The sequence below is a fragment of the Phyllostomus hastatus genome, unplaced genomic scaffold (genome assembly GCF_019186645.2).
Source record: "Phyllostomus hastatus isolate PE091 unplaced genomic scaffold, TTU_PhHast_1.1 phas_scaffold_345, whole genome shotgun sequence".
In the NCBI taxonomy this organism is placed as follows: Eukaryota; Metazoa; Chordata; class Mammalia; order Chiroptera; family Phyllostomidae; genus Phyllostomus; species Phyllostomus hastatus.
In genome coordinates, this window is record NW_025334024.1 from 31,199,496 (window position 1) to 31,215,056 (window position 15,561).

Consider the following 15,561-nt stretch of genomic DNA (forward strand, 5'->3'; position numbering starts at 1 on the left):
CGTCACCTGCTGAGGCCTGCCCCCGGCTGCCCGCCCGCCCCACGCCCTGCCATTTTGCTGAGTTCCCGAGTTCTTTGCTGCCCGGATGACTTGTTCGTCTTTGTTCAGAAGACACTCTCCATGGCACTTGTGCGAGGTCTGTGCATGCCGCAGAGAGATCGAGGGGCTGGCAGAGCGCACGTGGGGGCTCCAGGCCTGGCCTGCGGTGCGGCTCAGGTGGGGGCAGCGCCAGAGAACTTCCTGCGGCGAGGCCCCCGACCCCCGTGTCCAGGGAGGGCCTGAGCATCGCCCCGGTGCCGCCCCCACCCACCTCATCCCAAAGCCCGGGTCTCTCGCCAGCCCATTCCGCCGCACCGAGCCTCCCTGACCCCCAGGGAGCCCCGTTTTTGTTTGTTTGTTTTGTTTTTTGTTTCTGTTCTGTTTGTTTTGGAAAAGGCCAACTCTCCTTTACCTGAAGGTGGCAGTGACTCCCTTTGAAGATGCGGGTGTTTTATGACAAAACAGAAGCTGCGGGAGCGTCCTGCCGTCCCCGAGGGCCCCGGGGGCGCTGACAATGGGAGGCCCGGCTCCGCCGCGCGGAGCTCACCTGGGGCCCGGCCCGTGGTGGCGTGGCCCCCGCCGGCCCCGCTGTCCCCTCTCTGTCCCTTCCCCGGTAATTGAGGCCCCGGGTGCCGGGGAGGGGGCCGGCCCCCGCGGGCTGTCAGGTGTCTGCCCGCGTCTGCGTGTCATCCGTCAGCATCGAGCCCCGCTGTCATCTCCGCTCAGCCCGCAGCCCTGCGCGCTCTCCCCGTGTTCATTATCTCGGCTCCGACCGGCCCTCCCCCCGCGCCCCATCCAGTAAATGCATCTCGGTGCGACTCTCAGTCCCGATTATGAATCGATGATCTTGTGGTGTAAGAGAGATAGATGGCTCCGAGTCCCATCTTGTCTCCCCTAATTGTAAAATATTAGTTACATTACACTGTGTCTTTTGATTAATGGAACTTATTTGGAGTAGCCTATCTGAGCCCTCCCCCTCCTAAAGTCCTCCACTGACTTTTGAGAATTGAGTGATTTCACTTAAGGCAGACAAATAGGCCCTTCAGCGGGCAGATAGCGAGGCTGCGGTGCTGTGGGCGGCCCGGGCGCCGGGCGGCAGTGGGTTCGGGAGACAGTCTTCGGGGCCCTGGCCGCCGGGCTGGCACCAGCCCGAGTCCCCTCCCTCAGTCCACCCCCTTTTTGGCAAACCAAGCCCATCTTGCTGACTTGCAAAACAGGATGTGAAACCAAATTGAATTAAAATTAAATAAATCGCAGACCGCCGCGTCCCCACACCCAGCCAGTCAGACCCGAACCGGGGTGCATCGGCCCTCTGGGGCCAGGGCGGGGTGCCCGCGGGACTCCCTGCCACCCGCGTCCGACAGGGGAGACGCTCGTCCTTTCGCGCAGCAGACGTGATCTGATTTGGCGCCGGTGACTTAGACACGTCTGTCGATAAAGCCCGTGCCATGCGCACGGCAAGCCGGTGCCCGAATTCCTCGTTATAAATAATCACTGACTCCCTTTCAGGGCCAATTCAGGAGCCCCCCCCCTCCCCGCCCCGGCAGCACAGCCACATGGGGCTGCTTACTTTTGGGGTGCGCAGCGCTGATCTCGGGGAGAGGAGAAGGCTGGTGTTGTAAACAACTGTCCAGGAAAAGGCAGCTCGGACGAGGGGGCGCGGGGCGCCTTCGGGAGGGGCGACTTCCAGGACCCATGCTCCCTGAAACGCACAACGCTCTTCAGGGCGCTCTCGCCAGGGTGTGCGCAGTGTTTCATTCTGACTTCTGGGCTTTTATTTTTACTTTTATTTGCATGATTCTTGGAGACACTGACTCCTCTGTATTTTCTGGGGACCTGCTGTTTCACTGAAGGCACTGGAGGCAGAAGATTGATTTTATTACGGGTATAGGAAGCTGGTAATGTTTTACTTTATTTTTTTAAGAGCATAGCAATGTGTTTACGGTTGCCAGGAAAGGCGAAGGCAGAAAAACAACCCGCCTGGGTCTCGAATTCATCCTGAGGGTTCGAGGCCCACAAACATGGCGGCTGGAGCCGGAGGCTGAGCTGCCTCCCAGCGCCAGGCTCCGGGGGTCCCTGGTGCCCTGCGGGTGTGGGCGGAGCCAGGGCTCACCTGTGCGCTGGGTTAAGGGCTCAGGCACTCAGTCGCTCCCCTCTGCCACCCCAGCCTAGGGTAGGGGGTTTATTTGTTTTGTTTTCCCGTGTGTTTTGAGTCCTGGCTTTGGGGGCGCCTGCATTTGAGGGCTCTTTGTCCTGGGTGCCGGGGGACTGTTGTAACTGTCACCTGGGTTCGGGCTGTCGTGTCTAACAAACGCCCTGAGGGCTTCAGGGGCACTTCCTGCCAATTCCAGTCAGCCTCGTCGCTCAGGTGTGCGCGTCCGTCACACGCTGGATCATATGGAATATTCTTACCGCAGCGCGTGAACGCATATGGACAACTGTTGGCACGCCCATAAATCCCACTGCACACACTCGTCTGTTCCGGGTCCATAACACCAAATGTGCAGCGAAACGCTGCACCCGCAGGCAGTCGCGGCGCGTGCGCGAGGCGCTCTCGCTTGGCCGCTTTGATGTACCTACTGTGGCTTCTGGAGCCCCACTCCACGCTGGTGGACTCGATCATTCCACTGAAGTAAAGTGGGTGCCGCAGGGGGGCAGCGGCGCTGGGGAGGCCGGTGGCAGCTCGGCCTCTGCTCTCGGGGCGCCGCGCGCTGGGGCGCAGGTCCGGCAGGAGACGCCGCCCCTGCCGCGGCTGCCACCTCGCGCTCCTTCCCTGGAAATGCGTCTGCTCGGAGCCAGCCTGTGCGAACTCGGGGTCTCTGTCCCCGCAGGGGGCGCTGGCCCCTCTCGGAGCGTCAGCCCCCGCGACAGGCGAAAAAAGGAGGCCTCGGGGACGCGGGGAGCCCGCGGGAGGGCGGGAGCTGGACTCCGGCCCTGCTCCTTGCTCGGACCTGCTGCGTGTGTACGTGAGTTTGGGCTTTCGCTGGCTCCCGGCCCTCCTGTCGCTCGGCGGATTCCGGGCCGTGTGATCTGGGTACGACAGACGACTCGTAGGAAGTGCGCAGGCGAACTCACGTCTGCGGGCCGGTCCGGGGACTGGAGGAACCCCGTGCGCAGGGGCGCTTCGCCGCGGGGACCCGCCTATCTGCGCCCCGCCCCGGCCCCGATTCCCAGATCGCCGTGGGAGGGCAGGGGGCTGGGGGTGCGCAGGTCAGTCACTCTGTCGCTTTCCCGTGGGTGTGGTTACTGTCACCAGACAGGCTCGTCGGATAGGAAATAAAAACTAGCAGATTTCCCCCCAAAGCAAAGCGGCCAGGGTCCCGGGAAGTGGGCAGCAGGCCTGGGGTCTGCGGGCGCTGCGGGGCTTCCAGAGCCGCTTCCCAGGGTCACGTGTCCGTTCCGGATCCCGAACACTAAATGTGATTGGCCGAAGCTCTCAGCCAATCACGGAGCGTGACTCGCGTGGAGGCCGGTGCTGGTGGAGAGACTGGGAGACAGGCGCGCGCTGCTGGTGCCGGCAGGGGGCGCAGCGTTGGGCCGCCAGAGCCCCGGCCGTGGCCGCTCCAGCGCGGCCGTCCTTGGCACGTCCCTCTTAAGAAATCAGATAATCATCTGCTTATGGGAATGGCAGGGGACTCCCGCCCTCCTCCACACCCCCCGCTCCCCCCCAATTGCAGCCAAGCTGTGCGTGTAAACAGGGACCGGATGGACAGCAGGTTGGGGGCGTCTGGGAGACTGGGGGGGCGTCGGGACTCAGGGCGGGGACCCCTTGAGACCCAGCAGAAGTGTTGATCTACGGGCCACGGACTGTGCGCGGGCCCGGGTTGGGGACCAACAGCTGTGAGGCTGAGCCCTGCGGCAGAGGCGCGTCCCCGCGTCCCCGCATGGGGGAGGGGAGCCTGGGCCGGGGCGGGCCTGAGGGTCGCGGCCCGGGCACCTGCAAAGGGCGGCCCAGCCCAGAGAGCTAAGCGGGCGAGAACCGGGTGATGAGGCCTCGCTTAGTCCCTCTCGGCCGCCTCCCTCTCTGGGCGGCTGTGCGTCCATCGTGGGACTCGGGAAGGAAACGTTCCCCTCCGCCTAGTAAATGTTTGGTCGGCTGTTTATTGACCCTCCTGTAAAACCCTCCGCTGGCGGTCCTGGCACCCCTCGGGGCCTCCCTAGGCTCCTCCCGAAGGCAGGATCTCGGGGGGCTCCGCTGGTTGAGAGAGGAGGGGTCTGGAGCCAGACTTGGCAGTTTCCAGCCCCGGCTGCCCACCGCCTGCCCCTCCTGGGCGCCCACGGCCATCTGCACCGTGCTCTCCCCACCTGCGATGCTGGAGGGCCCGCCGGGCCGCACCCAGCGCAGGACCTGGGCTCCGGGGTCACCCCCCCGGAGTCCATCACAGAAAAGGCAGCGCCCACCACAATCCAAACCACATCCTTTCCTTTCGGCTGACGGTTGGCCTTCCCTCCCGTTCTAGCAAAGCATTTCGGATGGAGTTTCGTAGTGTGAGCAAAGACCCTGGCTAATTATCACCAGTGGCTGGTGCCTGGGGGCCAGCAGGGCGACCTCTGTCCGTCCGAGCCAGGAAAGTTGGGAGGAACTCCCTTCTGGGGAGCAGGGCCCGGGGGCTGGGGAGAGAGCCCCATGCGGGTCGCCTGAAGGCCCCCAGCAAGACCAGAGCACGTTCCCAAAGCTGGCCGACCGGCTGACCGGTCGCTGGACAGGGAGCCCGCCAGCGTCTTTTCGTGCTGAGAGTGGGGTCTGCTCGGACGACCACCGCCCCCTCTCCCCCCACAGACGTGGGGAAGGACACTGTGCACCTGGCCAGCTGTCCCCAGTGTCGGGGTGGGGGCCAGCCTCCCACGCTGGACCCCAGGCCACGTGTGGTAGGAAGACCCCACTGATAAAAATCTCCCGGTCGCGGAGCGGTCCCTCACCGTCAGCAATCAGTTCGGGGGCGGGGGCGGGGGCGAGGGCGGCGGGGCGGGGGGGGGGTCATGCGGAAGGACACCGCAGGGGCGCGCGCTGCGCACGCGGCCCGGTGTCCGGGCTCCGCGGCGGCTCGGGGAGGCTGGGCGCGGAGTAATTTGGGAGCCTCCGCACACGCAGGGTATTGTCTGCGGGCAGATGGCGCGGGCGGTTTACGGCGTTTCCTTCTGTGGGCCCGCATGTGCGGGGCGACGTGCGCGCTCGAGTCTTTGTCTCCCCGCTCCAATCTCTGATCTGAGGCAGGCAATCAGGCCCGGAGGCAGGGCTGCGCAGCGCAATCAGAGGTTTAAAAGCCAAGGGGCGGGGGAAGCCAGGAACCCCAGTGCCGTTCTGGGGCCGCTGCGTGCGCAGAGGACGCAGAGGTCATCGTGGGATTAGGGACGGAGGCACGGAGGGGACTGGGCCGCGGGGGAGAGGGCCCGCGGGGCCGAGGGCGGGCACCCGGCCGCCTGGCACCGCCCACCGGCCGGCCCGCTCTCCGCAGAGGGGCCCTCCCGGGGCCGCGGCCGCCCCGCCCTTCCGAGTTCGGTCGCCTTCGTCCCCGGGAAGGAAATGAAAGAGACGAGCTCAGCCTCCCTTCTTCCTACGGATCCCTCCTTTCTACTCCGAAGATAGAATTACTGTTTGTAAGCATCTGAAAGTCATTAGAGAGGCCGCAGCCTGTCAGGTGCCGACACAAGAACCTGCTGAAACCGGACGGGCGCTCGCACCCGGGGCCGGGGATCTGTCATGTGCTGATGAGCGGTTATAATAATATATGAGCAAATCACAAGCATTCTGCAAATTAATCAAATTTCTCCCCTCTCCCTCGTCTCTGGGAGAGTGGCTTTGCAGGCAGACGTAGGTGCAGCAGCCCCGCGCGCAGATGGCCGCGCTGGCATCAGATGGAATTTATGTAACAGCGATTCTGACTTCCTGCCAGAGGAGCGCGAGCACGCCAGGGGGACGGGCGGGCGAGTCATGTGCTTCTGCTGAGGTGGTGGTGGGGAGTGGGGGGCGGGGGGACTCAGATCCTCCTCTCCGCTCGTACTGTTTTCGCCCGGAGGGCCGGGAGCGCAGCGCCACCCTGCCGGGGGCGGAATCCGTCCCGGCGGCCCCGGGGCGGCGCAGCTGCTGGGGCTGGTGGCGGTGGCGCCGGGGACTCCCGCGCACGAGGGTCCAGCAGGAGGGGGCTTCAGGGCCGGGGCCCCCGACCAGCGGGGGTCAGCGGGGCGGCCCCTGCCTCTGGGAACCCGCGTGGGCCGTCCTCTCAAGTGTTTTGTTCCACGGACCCTCGAATAGCCCCCCCCCCCCGTTCACCGCACGCAGGCTCCACGCACGAGTCCTCCGGGTTTATCTGAGTGGCTGAAACGGGGGTCGTCACACGTTGTCGGCAGCTCACAGACCTGGGGGCGTGTGGTGTGGGGGGGGGTGGGCCCACGTGGCCTCCACTCGGCCGGGCGCCCTGGTCCCGGGGGCCTCCCTGTGCTCTGACCCCTCAGCCCCGCCCTGCCCGCCCCCACACCGCCCCCCTTTGAGACTGCGTCTGGTGGGGGGTGAAGAGGCCCCTGCTGGCACTTTGGGGACCACGCCCGGCGGGCGGGAATGGCTGTCAGCACAGGCCGCCGCCTCCCCTGTGCGTGGCCTTCGGGCCGCGTTTGCGCCCAGGTCCCGAGGCGGAGGGTTTTCTCGCGCTCTCGGACCCGGGGGACTGCGGGGAAGTCCATGTCCAGGGGCGAAACCGCAGCCTCCCTGCGGCCGGGCGCCGACCTCCGCCGTTCGGGGGCGTCTCCGACCGCGCCCGAGCGCCGCCTAGACGGAAAGGGGAGAGGAGAGCGCCGCGCCGCCTCACCGCGGCCTTTGTTCTGCTCACGGCCTGCCCGCCCGGCGCCACAGGCCGCGTGCTGAGAAGGTGGCGTTGTGTCTCGCCTTCGCTTTGTGATTCCCTGTGGTTCCCGGGGCCGGTGTGACCCCGTGGGGCAGCTCCTCGCACGCAGCTCCCATGTGCCCTGCACGCGGACCGTCGCCGGGGCTGCCACGGCCGGTGTCCCCGTCCCCGACGGGGACAGAGGCGGGTGCGCCTCCGTCCCTGTGCACTCTGGCGGACACCGCGCAGCAGCACGGAGTGTGAGGGGACCTGGCCCGTCTGTCCCACCACGCCTTCCTGGCAGCGCGTCCTGCGGCCCCCAGGAGACGCCCGAAGCACAGGAGCCCCGCCGGAAGGCCCTGCTGTTTCCGTGACGGGTGGGACGCGTGGCCTGGGGGTCCGGGGCTGAGGGGAGTTCTCCTGGGTCTGTCCCCCTGCAGGCAACGCCAGCCCCTCCCCACACTTACACGCACAGTGAGGCAGCAACTGCGGTTAAGGGCCAGCGCGCTCTAGTTAAGAGACACGAGTGCCCACGGGGAGCTGAGATGCCCCCGGGACACAGGGAGACCGAGGGGCAGGCGATGCAGGGGCGGGTGTTGGGGGGTGGGCCCAAGGGCGGACGGGCCGGGGCCGGGCAGCCAGGTCCCAGCCCCAGGTGGCGGCCTCTGGGCACATGTTGCCGGCCTCCCACTTTTCAAGAGAAACTGTTTGTTCGTGAAATCTCTTTGTCCGGAAACACCGGCGATGCCTCACTGGTTTACACACTGTGTGGGGCCCGAAACGGCACCGTGCGTGCGCCCACAGCCTCGGGGAGCAGGGGGGTCTGCAGCAGGCTGCACCCCGGAGCCACCCGGGCCACCTGGGCCGCGCCGCAGGGGAGGGGCCTGGCGGGGACTCCAAGACAGGGCTTCGGGGAGCCCTGCTCGGGGCTGAGCGCCCCCACAGGCCTCAGAGGACAGTGCAAAGCCTCCGGCAGCCCCGTGCCCTCCATGAACAGGCCTGTGGCAGGGGCGGCAGTGGGGGCGTGCCTCCAAGGGGGGCACAGAGCGCGGGTTTCGGTGTGCAGGGGGGCAGCTGGGCAGAGGTGCAGCTGGGCAGGGGCGGGGGGGGGCAGCCGGCGGTGCAGCTCAGCACAGGTCCGTGCAGCAGGCGGGGAAGGCTCTGCAGCCATCAGCTGGGGGGCGTGGCTCACCCCGAGGAAGGGCGCCGAGCACGGGGAATAGAGGCAGGGTGGGGACGCACCCTCACAGGCCAGATCTGGGCTCCAGGCGGAGATGCCCACCCCAGGGTGTCCCCAGGGTATCCCCAGGCCCCAGGGCAGGCGGGAACCCGGGCTGGGCAGCGGGCTCCCCTGCCCCCCGCTGCCCCGCCAGGCAGGGGCCCCCACCCTTCCTAAGCAGCTGCTCACAGGTCACAGGAGCAGCTTCCCCTTCCTTATGTGTCCCTACTATGTGCAGAGCCGCAGGGTATGTCCGATAGGTCAGCTGACTGGGATGTTTATTTCATATGTCGGGTTATAATTCAACGCGATGCCGTTCTCCTGGTTGCCGAAATGGGTCTGGCTCTGGCTCCAGGGCGTCTCCACGGACTCTGCTGCTTTGACCCCCCCGCCCCCACCCCGTGTGGTTCTCCAGCAGCTGCTCACGGGCCGGCCGGGGTCAGGCGCTCCTTCAGGGAGCCCGGTCCCTGGCTTGGCGAGTGGCGTTAGAAACCCCGGCCGTTGTCCGGGCGCCCTGCGGCCCGGGCCTGGGGGCTCTCGGCCGCCGCCTGTTCTCACGCCTCGTCCTCAGGCGGAACACGAGGGCAGGCGGACGACCCCAGCCCACCCCCGCACGGATCAAAGCTCCCCTGCGTCACAGGGAAGCAGTTTGGTGGTGTTTCAGGGGAAAACCCAAAGCCCAGGACATTTAAACCCTGAACTTATTTACCTGAAGGACATTCCAAAGTGTTTCAGCATCTTTGATCAGGTGGACGAATATGTTTTTGAAAGCTGAAGACATAAACCGTGCACCTGGCTGGAGCCCTTTCGGCCCGTTTGGAATGCGGGAAGTTGGGAAACGCATCGGGAGCGTGGGGGGCTCAGGGAGCGGCCTCCTGCCGGCGCAACCTGCGGTCACCACGTCTGTCCACGCACCTCATCGCCCCCACCCGGCCCGTCGGTCCCGAGCAGGGCCCCCCCCCAGCGTGCAGACCCTCGGAGGGAGTAGGTGGGTAGCAGGGGCCCAGACCCCACCCTGCAGGCCTGACCGACCCCTGAGTCTTCAGGGGGCTCACCTGGGGGGTGGTCCTGAGCAGGACAAGCCAGCCCTCCAGGTGGAGCCCCTTCTCACTGACCAGCCCACATTTTGCAAGTGTCCGTGGTTTCAGGGCACGCACAGGGCTGTGGCCGGAGACACAGGAGGACCGCTGACATGCGGGGGCAGCCCTTCCTGGGTCCCGGAGCCAGGTCCACGCCCTCGCGGGGTCTCTTCGTGGCCGCAGGACACCCTGGGGGCAGTTCGAGACCTTCCCTCCCTGCCCCCGTGCGGTGCAGGGTGCTGTGCAGGGAAGGGGGCGGGTCTGCACGGCTCAGCCTCGGGCTCTGCGGGCCGAGAGGTCTCCCCGGGATGGGACGCCTGCTCTGCCGCCTGGACCTTCAGCTGCTCAGCTCTGCAGGTGCCTGCACCGCCTGGGCCGGTCGGAGGCTGTGGTGGCCGTGTCCCTCTTCCGTCACCCACCAGCTGTCCCTCCCTGCGTATTTCCGCTAACACCGGAAGTCCCAGAGTGCTGGTCCGAGAGGAGGCCCCTGCGTGTCCCCGTGACTGCCTGGGGCGGGACCCCACTGTCCACCACGGGCTCATGCCACCCTCCTCCAGGGCCTTTCCCTTGTGTGGGCCTTTCCCACGACTCCTGGGTCCAGGGTCGCCACTCTGTGCTCCAGGCCGTGCTTGCTCCCAAGTCCGGGGCTGCGTCTCTGTCCCCACACGAGGCCAAGGCTGGCTGCTCCACGGTGCGTCTGCCTCCAGAAGGTCCTTGCTCTCCCAGGGGCTGTGCAGGCCCTGCCTTGGGGCCACCTGTCGCCCGGCAGCTGGAGCCTGGCTCGAGGTGGCCGGGCGTCCTCCCTGTATGGCCCTGGGCTCATGCAGTGTCTGCGGGAGGTTGTAACCTCTGATGGTGGCCTTGCACGGGCGGCCTGCCATCCGGTGGGTGTGTCAGGCACACGTGTGTGCTGCGAGGGTGGCAGTTCCAGCAGCTCGCGGGCTGGGTGCTCCCAGGGCTGGGCTGGGTCTCGGGAGTGGGGGATGGGAGCTTGGACGGTGCCCCCAGCCCTGTGGCCGAGTGCTGGCCGCAGGTTCAGCACCCAGCTCTGGTGGGCACCTGGAGGCCACAGTGGTGCCGGTGTGCGTCTGGTTGGGGTGTGTGCCCGGTGTACAATCTCACTCACACACACACACACACGTGTGCACGCGAGGATCCCCTCCAGGCGTCCCCTTGCAGGCAGCGGCGGGGCTGGGGCCGAGGATCCCGTGCCCCAGGGCGACCTCCTGACCAGCACCCCGGCAGCTGGGGCCCCGGACCCTGCCTTGTCCGTCCCCCAGGGCTGGTTCTTGTGTCTGTGAAGTGGGAGCCCCTCCCACCATGCCGCCCCGGCCCGGCGTGAGGAGCGCCGCCGGCCGTCCCTGCAGACCTGCCCGGGAGCCGGGGTCAGAAGGTTTTCTCGGTGCCCCAGGACGGAACCACGGACCCCGGGGTCGGTCCCCACCCCTCGAGGCCCCGGCCCCTGCTCCTCTCTCAGCCAGCAGTTTGGGGAGCCCGGGAGCCCTGTGGGCGGGCACCCACCCACTCACGGGCAGCTGTGATGAATGGATGGCCCCCGAAGGGCAGGCAGTTTTTGCTCCCCCCACCAAACCCCCCCGGTAACGGCGCAGAGCTGATACTTCCATCACAGCGAGGAAGAAGACCCCTCGCCCCCCGCCCCGCCAGAGACAGTGCGCGGCTGGCTCTCTCCCCGCTCCTCTTGACCCCGAGCACTGTATACATATTTATATATTATTCATCGCGGATTAAAAATGGATGTGCTCTTTACCACGGCGGTGCGGCGCAGTGACAATACAAATTAACGTACGATGTACTTACTTCTCACGTGGCCGCGAGCAGGGGTGTTGACGGCTTCCGAGGGAGGGCGGGGGGTGCAGGGCACCTGGCCGCAGGGTCGAGCCCGGGGCCCCGGCTGCTCCCGGGGACCGGGCGCGCTGGGCAGCTGCGCGGCTGCAGGTGGGCGGCCTGCTCGCCTCCCTTCTCCAGGGAGGGAGGTCCGACCGCCCCAGGGCCCTGTGGGCCTGGCCCCTGCCCCCTCCTGCGTGGAGAAACCTGTCCACGGGCAGACCGGCTCCTCCAGACCCGTCAGAGCGCCCCACCCGCCTTCATCAGGGGACCCCCACTCCTCCCACGGGTGTCCTTCCACACCTGGGCCATGGCAGCCTTTTAGAACACCACTCAGGAGGGTGTGTGTGTGTGTGTGTGTGTGTACATGTGTGCACGCTCACATATGCTTGTGTTTGTGTGTGTACATGTACGTGCATGTGTGCACCACACAGCTGTGTTTGTATACACACCACACACATGCACACACGTGTTTCTGTGCACACAGGCATGTTTGTGCTGTGTGTGCATATGTGTGTTTGTGTGTGCCTGTGGGCATGGGCGTGTGCGTGTGTGTATCCTATGAAACACTTTGTAACTGTGGTTCTCGGAAGGACTGGGAGGGTTCAGGGCCTGGGTGCTCTGCAGCCTCTGGGAACAGGTTTCAAAGTCCAGCCGCTCGGGTCTGCGGTGTCTTGGCCTCCTCGTCTCCGCCACAGGCCCGCCTCGCGCCGTGACAGAACGGCCGCAGAGCTGCCGTGTGGGGACGGACTCCCAGAGGGAGCAGGGAGGGCTGTGGAACGCGGGCCCTCGGCCCCCAGCGCCACGGGGCCGCCCTCGGCACGCACCACACGCCCGTGCACAGGCGGCTCCCCTGGGCGAGACGGAAGCTCGCCCGACACTGGTGCGGGGACCGTGGAACTCCCCGAAGGTGCCAGGACCACGGGCATCGTCCACTCCGCCGGGACACCGACGGAACCACAGGCCAGAGTCCGGGTCCACGTTTAAAATCGGTCCACGGGAAAAATGTGCTGAAGGCTTTTATGCCGCTCGGGTGGACCCGGAAAGGCTTTCACTGGGGGTGGAGGCGACATTCGAGGCTCCCATTCGGTTGGCCGAGACAGACGCAGCCTCCAGGGGTCCCGTGGGGACACAGCACGCAGAGGGCGGCTTCCAAAGGGCGCCGCACAGAAGTCACATGGAGATGGCTTCTCTCTCTGTCCCCACTCTGTCACCCGGCTCTCCCCGTCTCCCAGGTGACGAGACCAGGGCCATCTACCTTCCTGGTAAAAACCCTCAATGCACTTTCGAAGTGCGAGTCTCCGTGCCCCTCCCCCCAACGCTGGGCCCTCCCTGTCCCCTGGGGGGAGGTGGCCGAGCCCTGAGGACGGGGCCAGGAGGGGAAGGACAGCGACGGGCCCGCCTCCCACGACAGTTCCCGGCGGGGCCTCCAGCTGGCCGCCCAGGCCCTTCTTGCTGCGGGCAGTTGTGCGGAGACCAGCAGCAAGGGGGCTCCTCCTGGGTTCCGCTTGTCCTGCTGAGCGTCCTGGAGACCGGTTGTCCTGGAGGGACCGGGGACGGAGCCGCTCCCGATGCCCACGACAGAGGAGCTGCCACCAGCCCTGCGGGGAAGTGAGTGGGCCTGGCCTGCAGTCGCCGGGGAGCGAGGCTGTGGAAGGAGGCCTGGTCTGCCGTTCGGACGTTTTCGGGGGTGGATGGCCAGGCCCAGGGGTTCCCTTGTTTGGTTTTCTGAGCAGATGAGCCCCAGGCCTGGGCCTGACGCTCGTGGGTGCTGGGGGGACCGTGCTCCGGCGCTGCCAGGGGTGACACGTCCCCAGCTCCCGGCCTCGGGCTCACGGGGTCCCATCCTGGCTCCCCCAGCCGGACGCCCCTGGCCCCCTCAGACGGTGGGGGTGGGTGTGTGTCTGCTGAGCGCTGTGAGCTGGGAGGCTTGGACACAGGAATCCGCCTCGGGCTCGGATTCTGAGCCTTTCTAGAAAAGTCTGATGGCGAGGGCCACCCTTTACGCTCCAGCTTCTTTAGGTGGCCGGTGGCCCCGGTGCACCCCCGGGCCCCACAGATGCCTCCGGCTCGGCACTCCAGCCGTGCCCCAGGCCGGGGCGCCATCCCTGCCCCGGCCACGTCCGGTCTGCTCGTCACTCCTGTTCACGGGCAGACGGGACGGGGGCCGCCTCCCTGGACATGGACTTGGGGCCCCAGACGGAGGGCGTCCTGGCATCTCGGTGCACAGCTGGGGCCACCGAGGGCGGTCCGGGCGTCCCGTCTGCCCACGGTCCGTCTGTCTTCGTGCCGCCCGAGAGCGAGGGGTGGTGTTTTTACATTTCTAAAGAGTCGGAGGGAAAACATGAGATTCCGGTTTCAGTGTCCACGGTAAATGGCTGCATTTCTGCCGCACGAAGCTGGAAATGCGTCTCCCCTCTGGTCGCATCGGCACAGGCCCGCACCCCGCACCTGAGGCTGCCGGCTGGCCCGCGAAGTCCGAACTGGTCACTGTCTAACTTCCCGTTAACAAGGGCTCCGGTGTCGGGAACTTTCCTGCCTGCCACCTGGAGTCCGGTTAAAACCTCTGGCTGGGGCAGACGACCTGTGACGTCCCTGTCCCAGGTGTGATTCTCTGGGACCTCAGTAACCTCTTGGCCCAAATGGAGCTACTGGCTGCGCCGCCCTCCTTCGGTGTCCGATTTCTGCGAAGTCTCTACCGCGGGTAGCGGTGGGGGGGTGGGGGGGGGGTGGGGGGGGTGGGGGGGTCGGGGCCGCAGGGGCCGCAGGGGCGGGGCCGCAGACCTGACCGCCTCTCTCTGCCCGCAGGTCCCCGGCCGTTCCAGTGCCGCTACTGCCCCTACAGTGCCTCCCAGAAGGGGAACCTGAAGACCCACGTGCTCTGCGTGCATCGCATGCCTTTCGACAACAGCCAGTACCCCGACCGCCGCTTCAAGCGCTCCAGGGTCGACGCGGAGGCGGCCGGGAGCTTCGAGGAGCTGTCGGCGGTCAAGGCGGCGGGCTCCGAGCTCCCGGAGGAGGGCGGCCAGGCCCAGGAGGAGCGCAACTGAGCCCCCCTCCCCCGCCCCCGCCTGGACGGGGCCGTCACCTTGCACAGGTCTAGGGTCACGTCTGGTAAAAGAGTGTGCTAACCGCATTGGGGGGGGGAATCACGTGCACCCTCCCCCCGCTAGTATATAGGACATTTAAGAAATTTAAAGAGATATCTATATATATATTAAAAAAAAAAAAAGGTCCCCAGCCCTTGAAAATGGCTGCTAAACTGTTACCCGGCAACAAGAACTTCCAAACAAGGCAGGTGGCGGAGGGTGGGGGGTGGCTGCCGAGGAGCCCCCGCGCCCCCGCCACGTCGTCTTTGTCCGAAACCGCGCTCGTAGCTGGAAACGGTGCCACCCGGACGCTCAGTGTTGCCTTGAGGACGGCGGTGCTGCGTGTCCCCGTCCAAACACCTGCAATCCGACGCCCGCCGCGGTCACCCCCCCCCCCACCCTAATGAGACCCACGGGGAGGCAGCCCGGTGCCAGCCAGGCTGGGGCGCCGCCGCCCGGAAATCAATAGGCGGGCGTGGCGGCCGCGCTCTCCCGCGGAAACCCGAGCCGGCCTCCCCGCGCGCCGGCGGCCTGGCAGCGCGCGGCCGGCGGGGCAGTGTCTGCGGACGGTGTCCATTGCTGGTCGGAGGAGTAGCTCCTTCTTAGGTCAGATTGCAGCACTGCAGCGTGGAGGGAAGTGCTTTTTTCTCCCCCGGGCTTGTCTCTCTCTCTCTCTCTCTCTCTCTCTCTGTTTTTTTTTTTTAATTTTAATTTTTGGATAAAAAAGAAGGTGGCTAATCAGAAAATTTAGGGCAACATTTAAAAGAACATTGTTTAGGAACACTAGCCGACCCCATCCGTAGAAGGTGCTAGGGAGAGGTGACGATCATAGGAAGACGTTTTTTATCACGATTTTTAAGCTCTGACCTGACCGGCGGCGGCTCCGGCCTGGTCGCCGGTTCCCCCCCCCCCCCCCGTGCCCGTTCTAATCAGTGTCGCAGACACGAATCAGACCCCTTCTCTGGAGAGCTCCTTGCGGCACAGCCTGCGTTAAAACACGAGTCTAAACATCCTGCTCTCTATCGCTAATGGAGAAAACTGTTTGAGTTGAAATGTCTGTTTTTGTAAAACAAATGTGTTCTCTATTTTTGTAGATTGTAGATTTTCTACTGATTGGATAATCCAAATTTATCGAGTTCTTCACCACCCAGAGGGAGATGTCGAGGGCCAATCACGGAACACTTAACTCATAAAAAAAAAAAAAAAAACGGTCTAAGGACACTAGTTAAGGGTTTATTCTTGAATCCTCTGGAATGGAGGCAAGGTCCCACCTCCTAACAGTCTTCCTTGGAGTGACCCCGAACTGGTGCTGTTGTCCGGGAAGTTAGAGAAGCAATGAAGTTACAACTTCTAAAACAAGATCATTCAGACTTAAAAAAAAAAAAAAGTCCACATTTCCTTGCAGGCTGGGAGCACAGGATGAAACCCCAGGGCCTTAAAAACTTCAGCTCTGCCTCCCGCAGTTTACGAAA

The 15,561-nt window shown here is 65.3% G+C and overlaps 1 protein-coding gene across 1 annotated transcript in view; it reads left to right on the forward strand.

Moving 5' to 3' along the window:
• ZNF536 (zinc finger protein 536) overlaps window positions 1–14,483 on the forward strand; it is a 312,709-nt gene extending 298,226 nt beyond the window's left edge. Inside the window, exon 7 of the mRNA XM_045818413.1 lies at window positions 13,809–14,483. Within this exon, the coding sequence (XP_045674369.1) occupies window positions 13,809–14,050 (242 nt within the window). The 3' untranslated portion in view covers window positions 14,051–14,483. The remainder of the gene's footprint in view (window positions 1–13,808) is intronic.
• The last annotated feature ends 1,078 nt before the right edge of the window (window positions 14,484–15,561 follow it).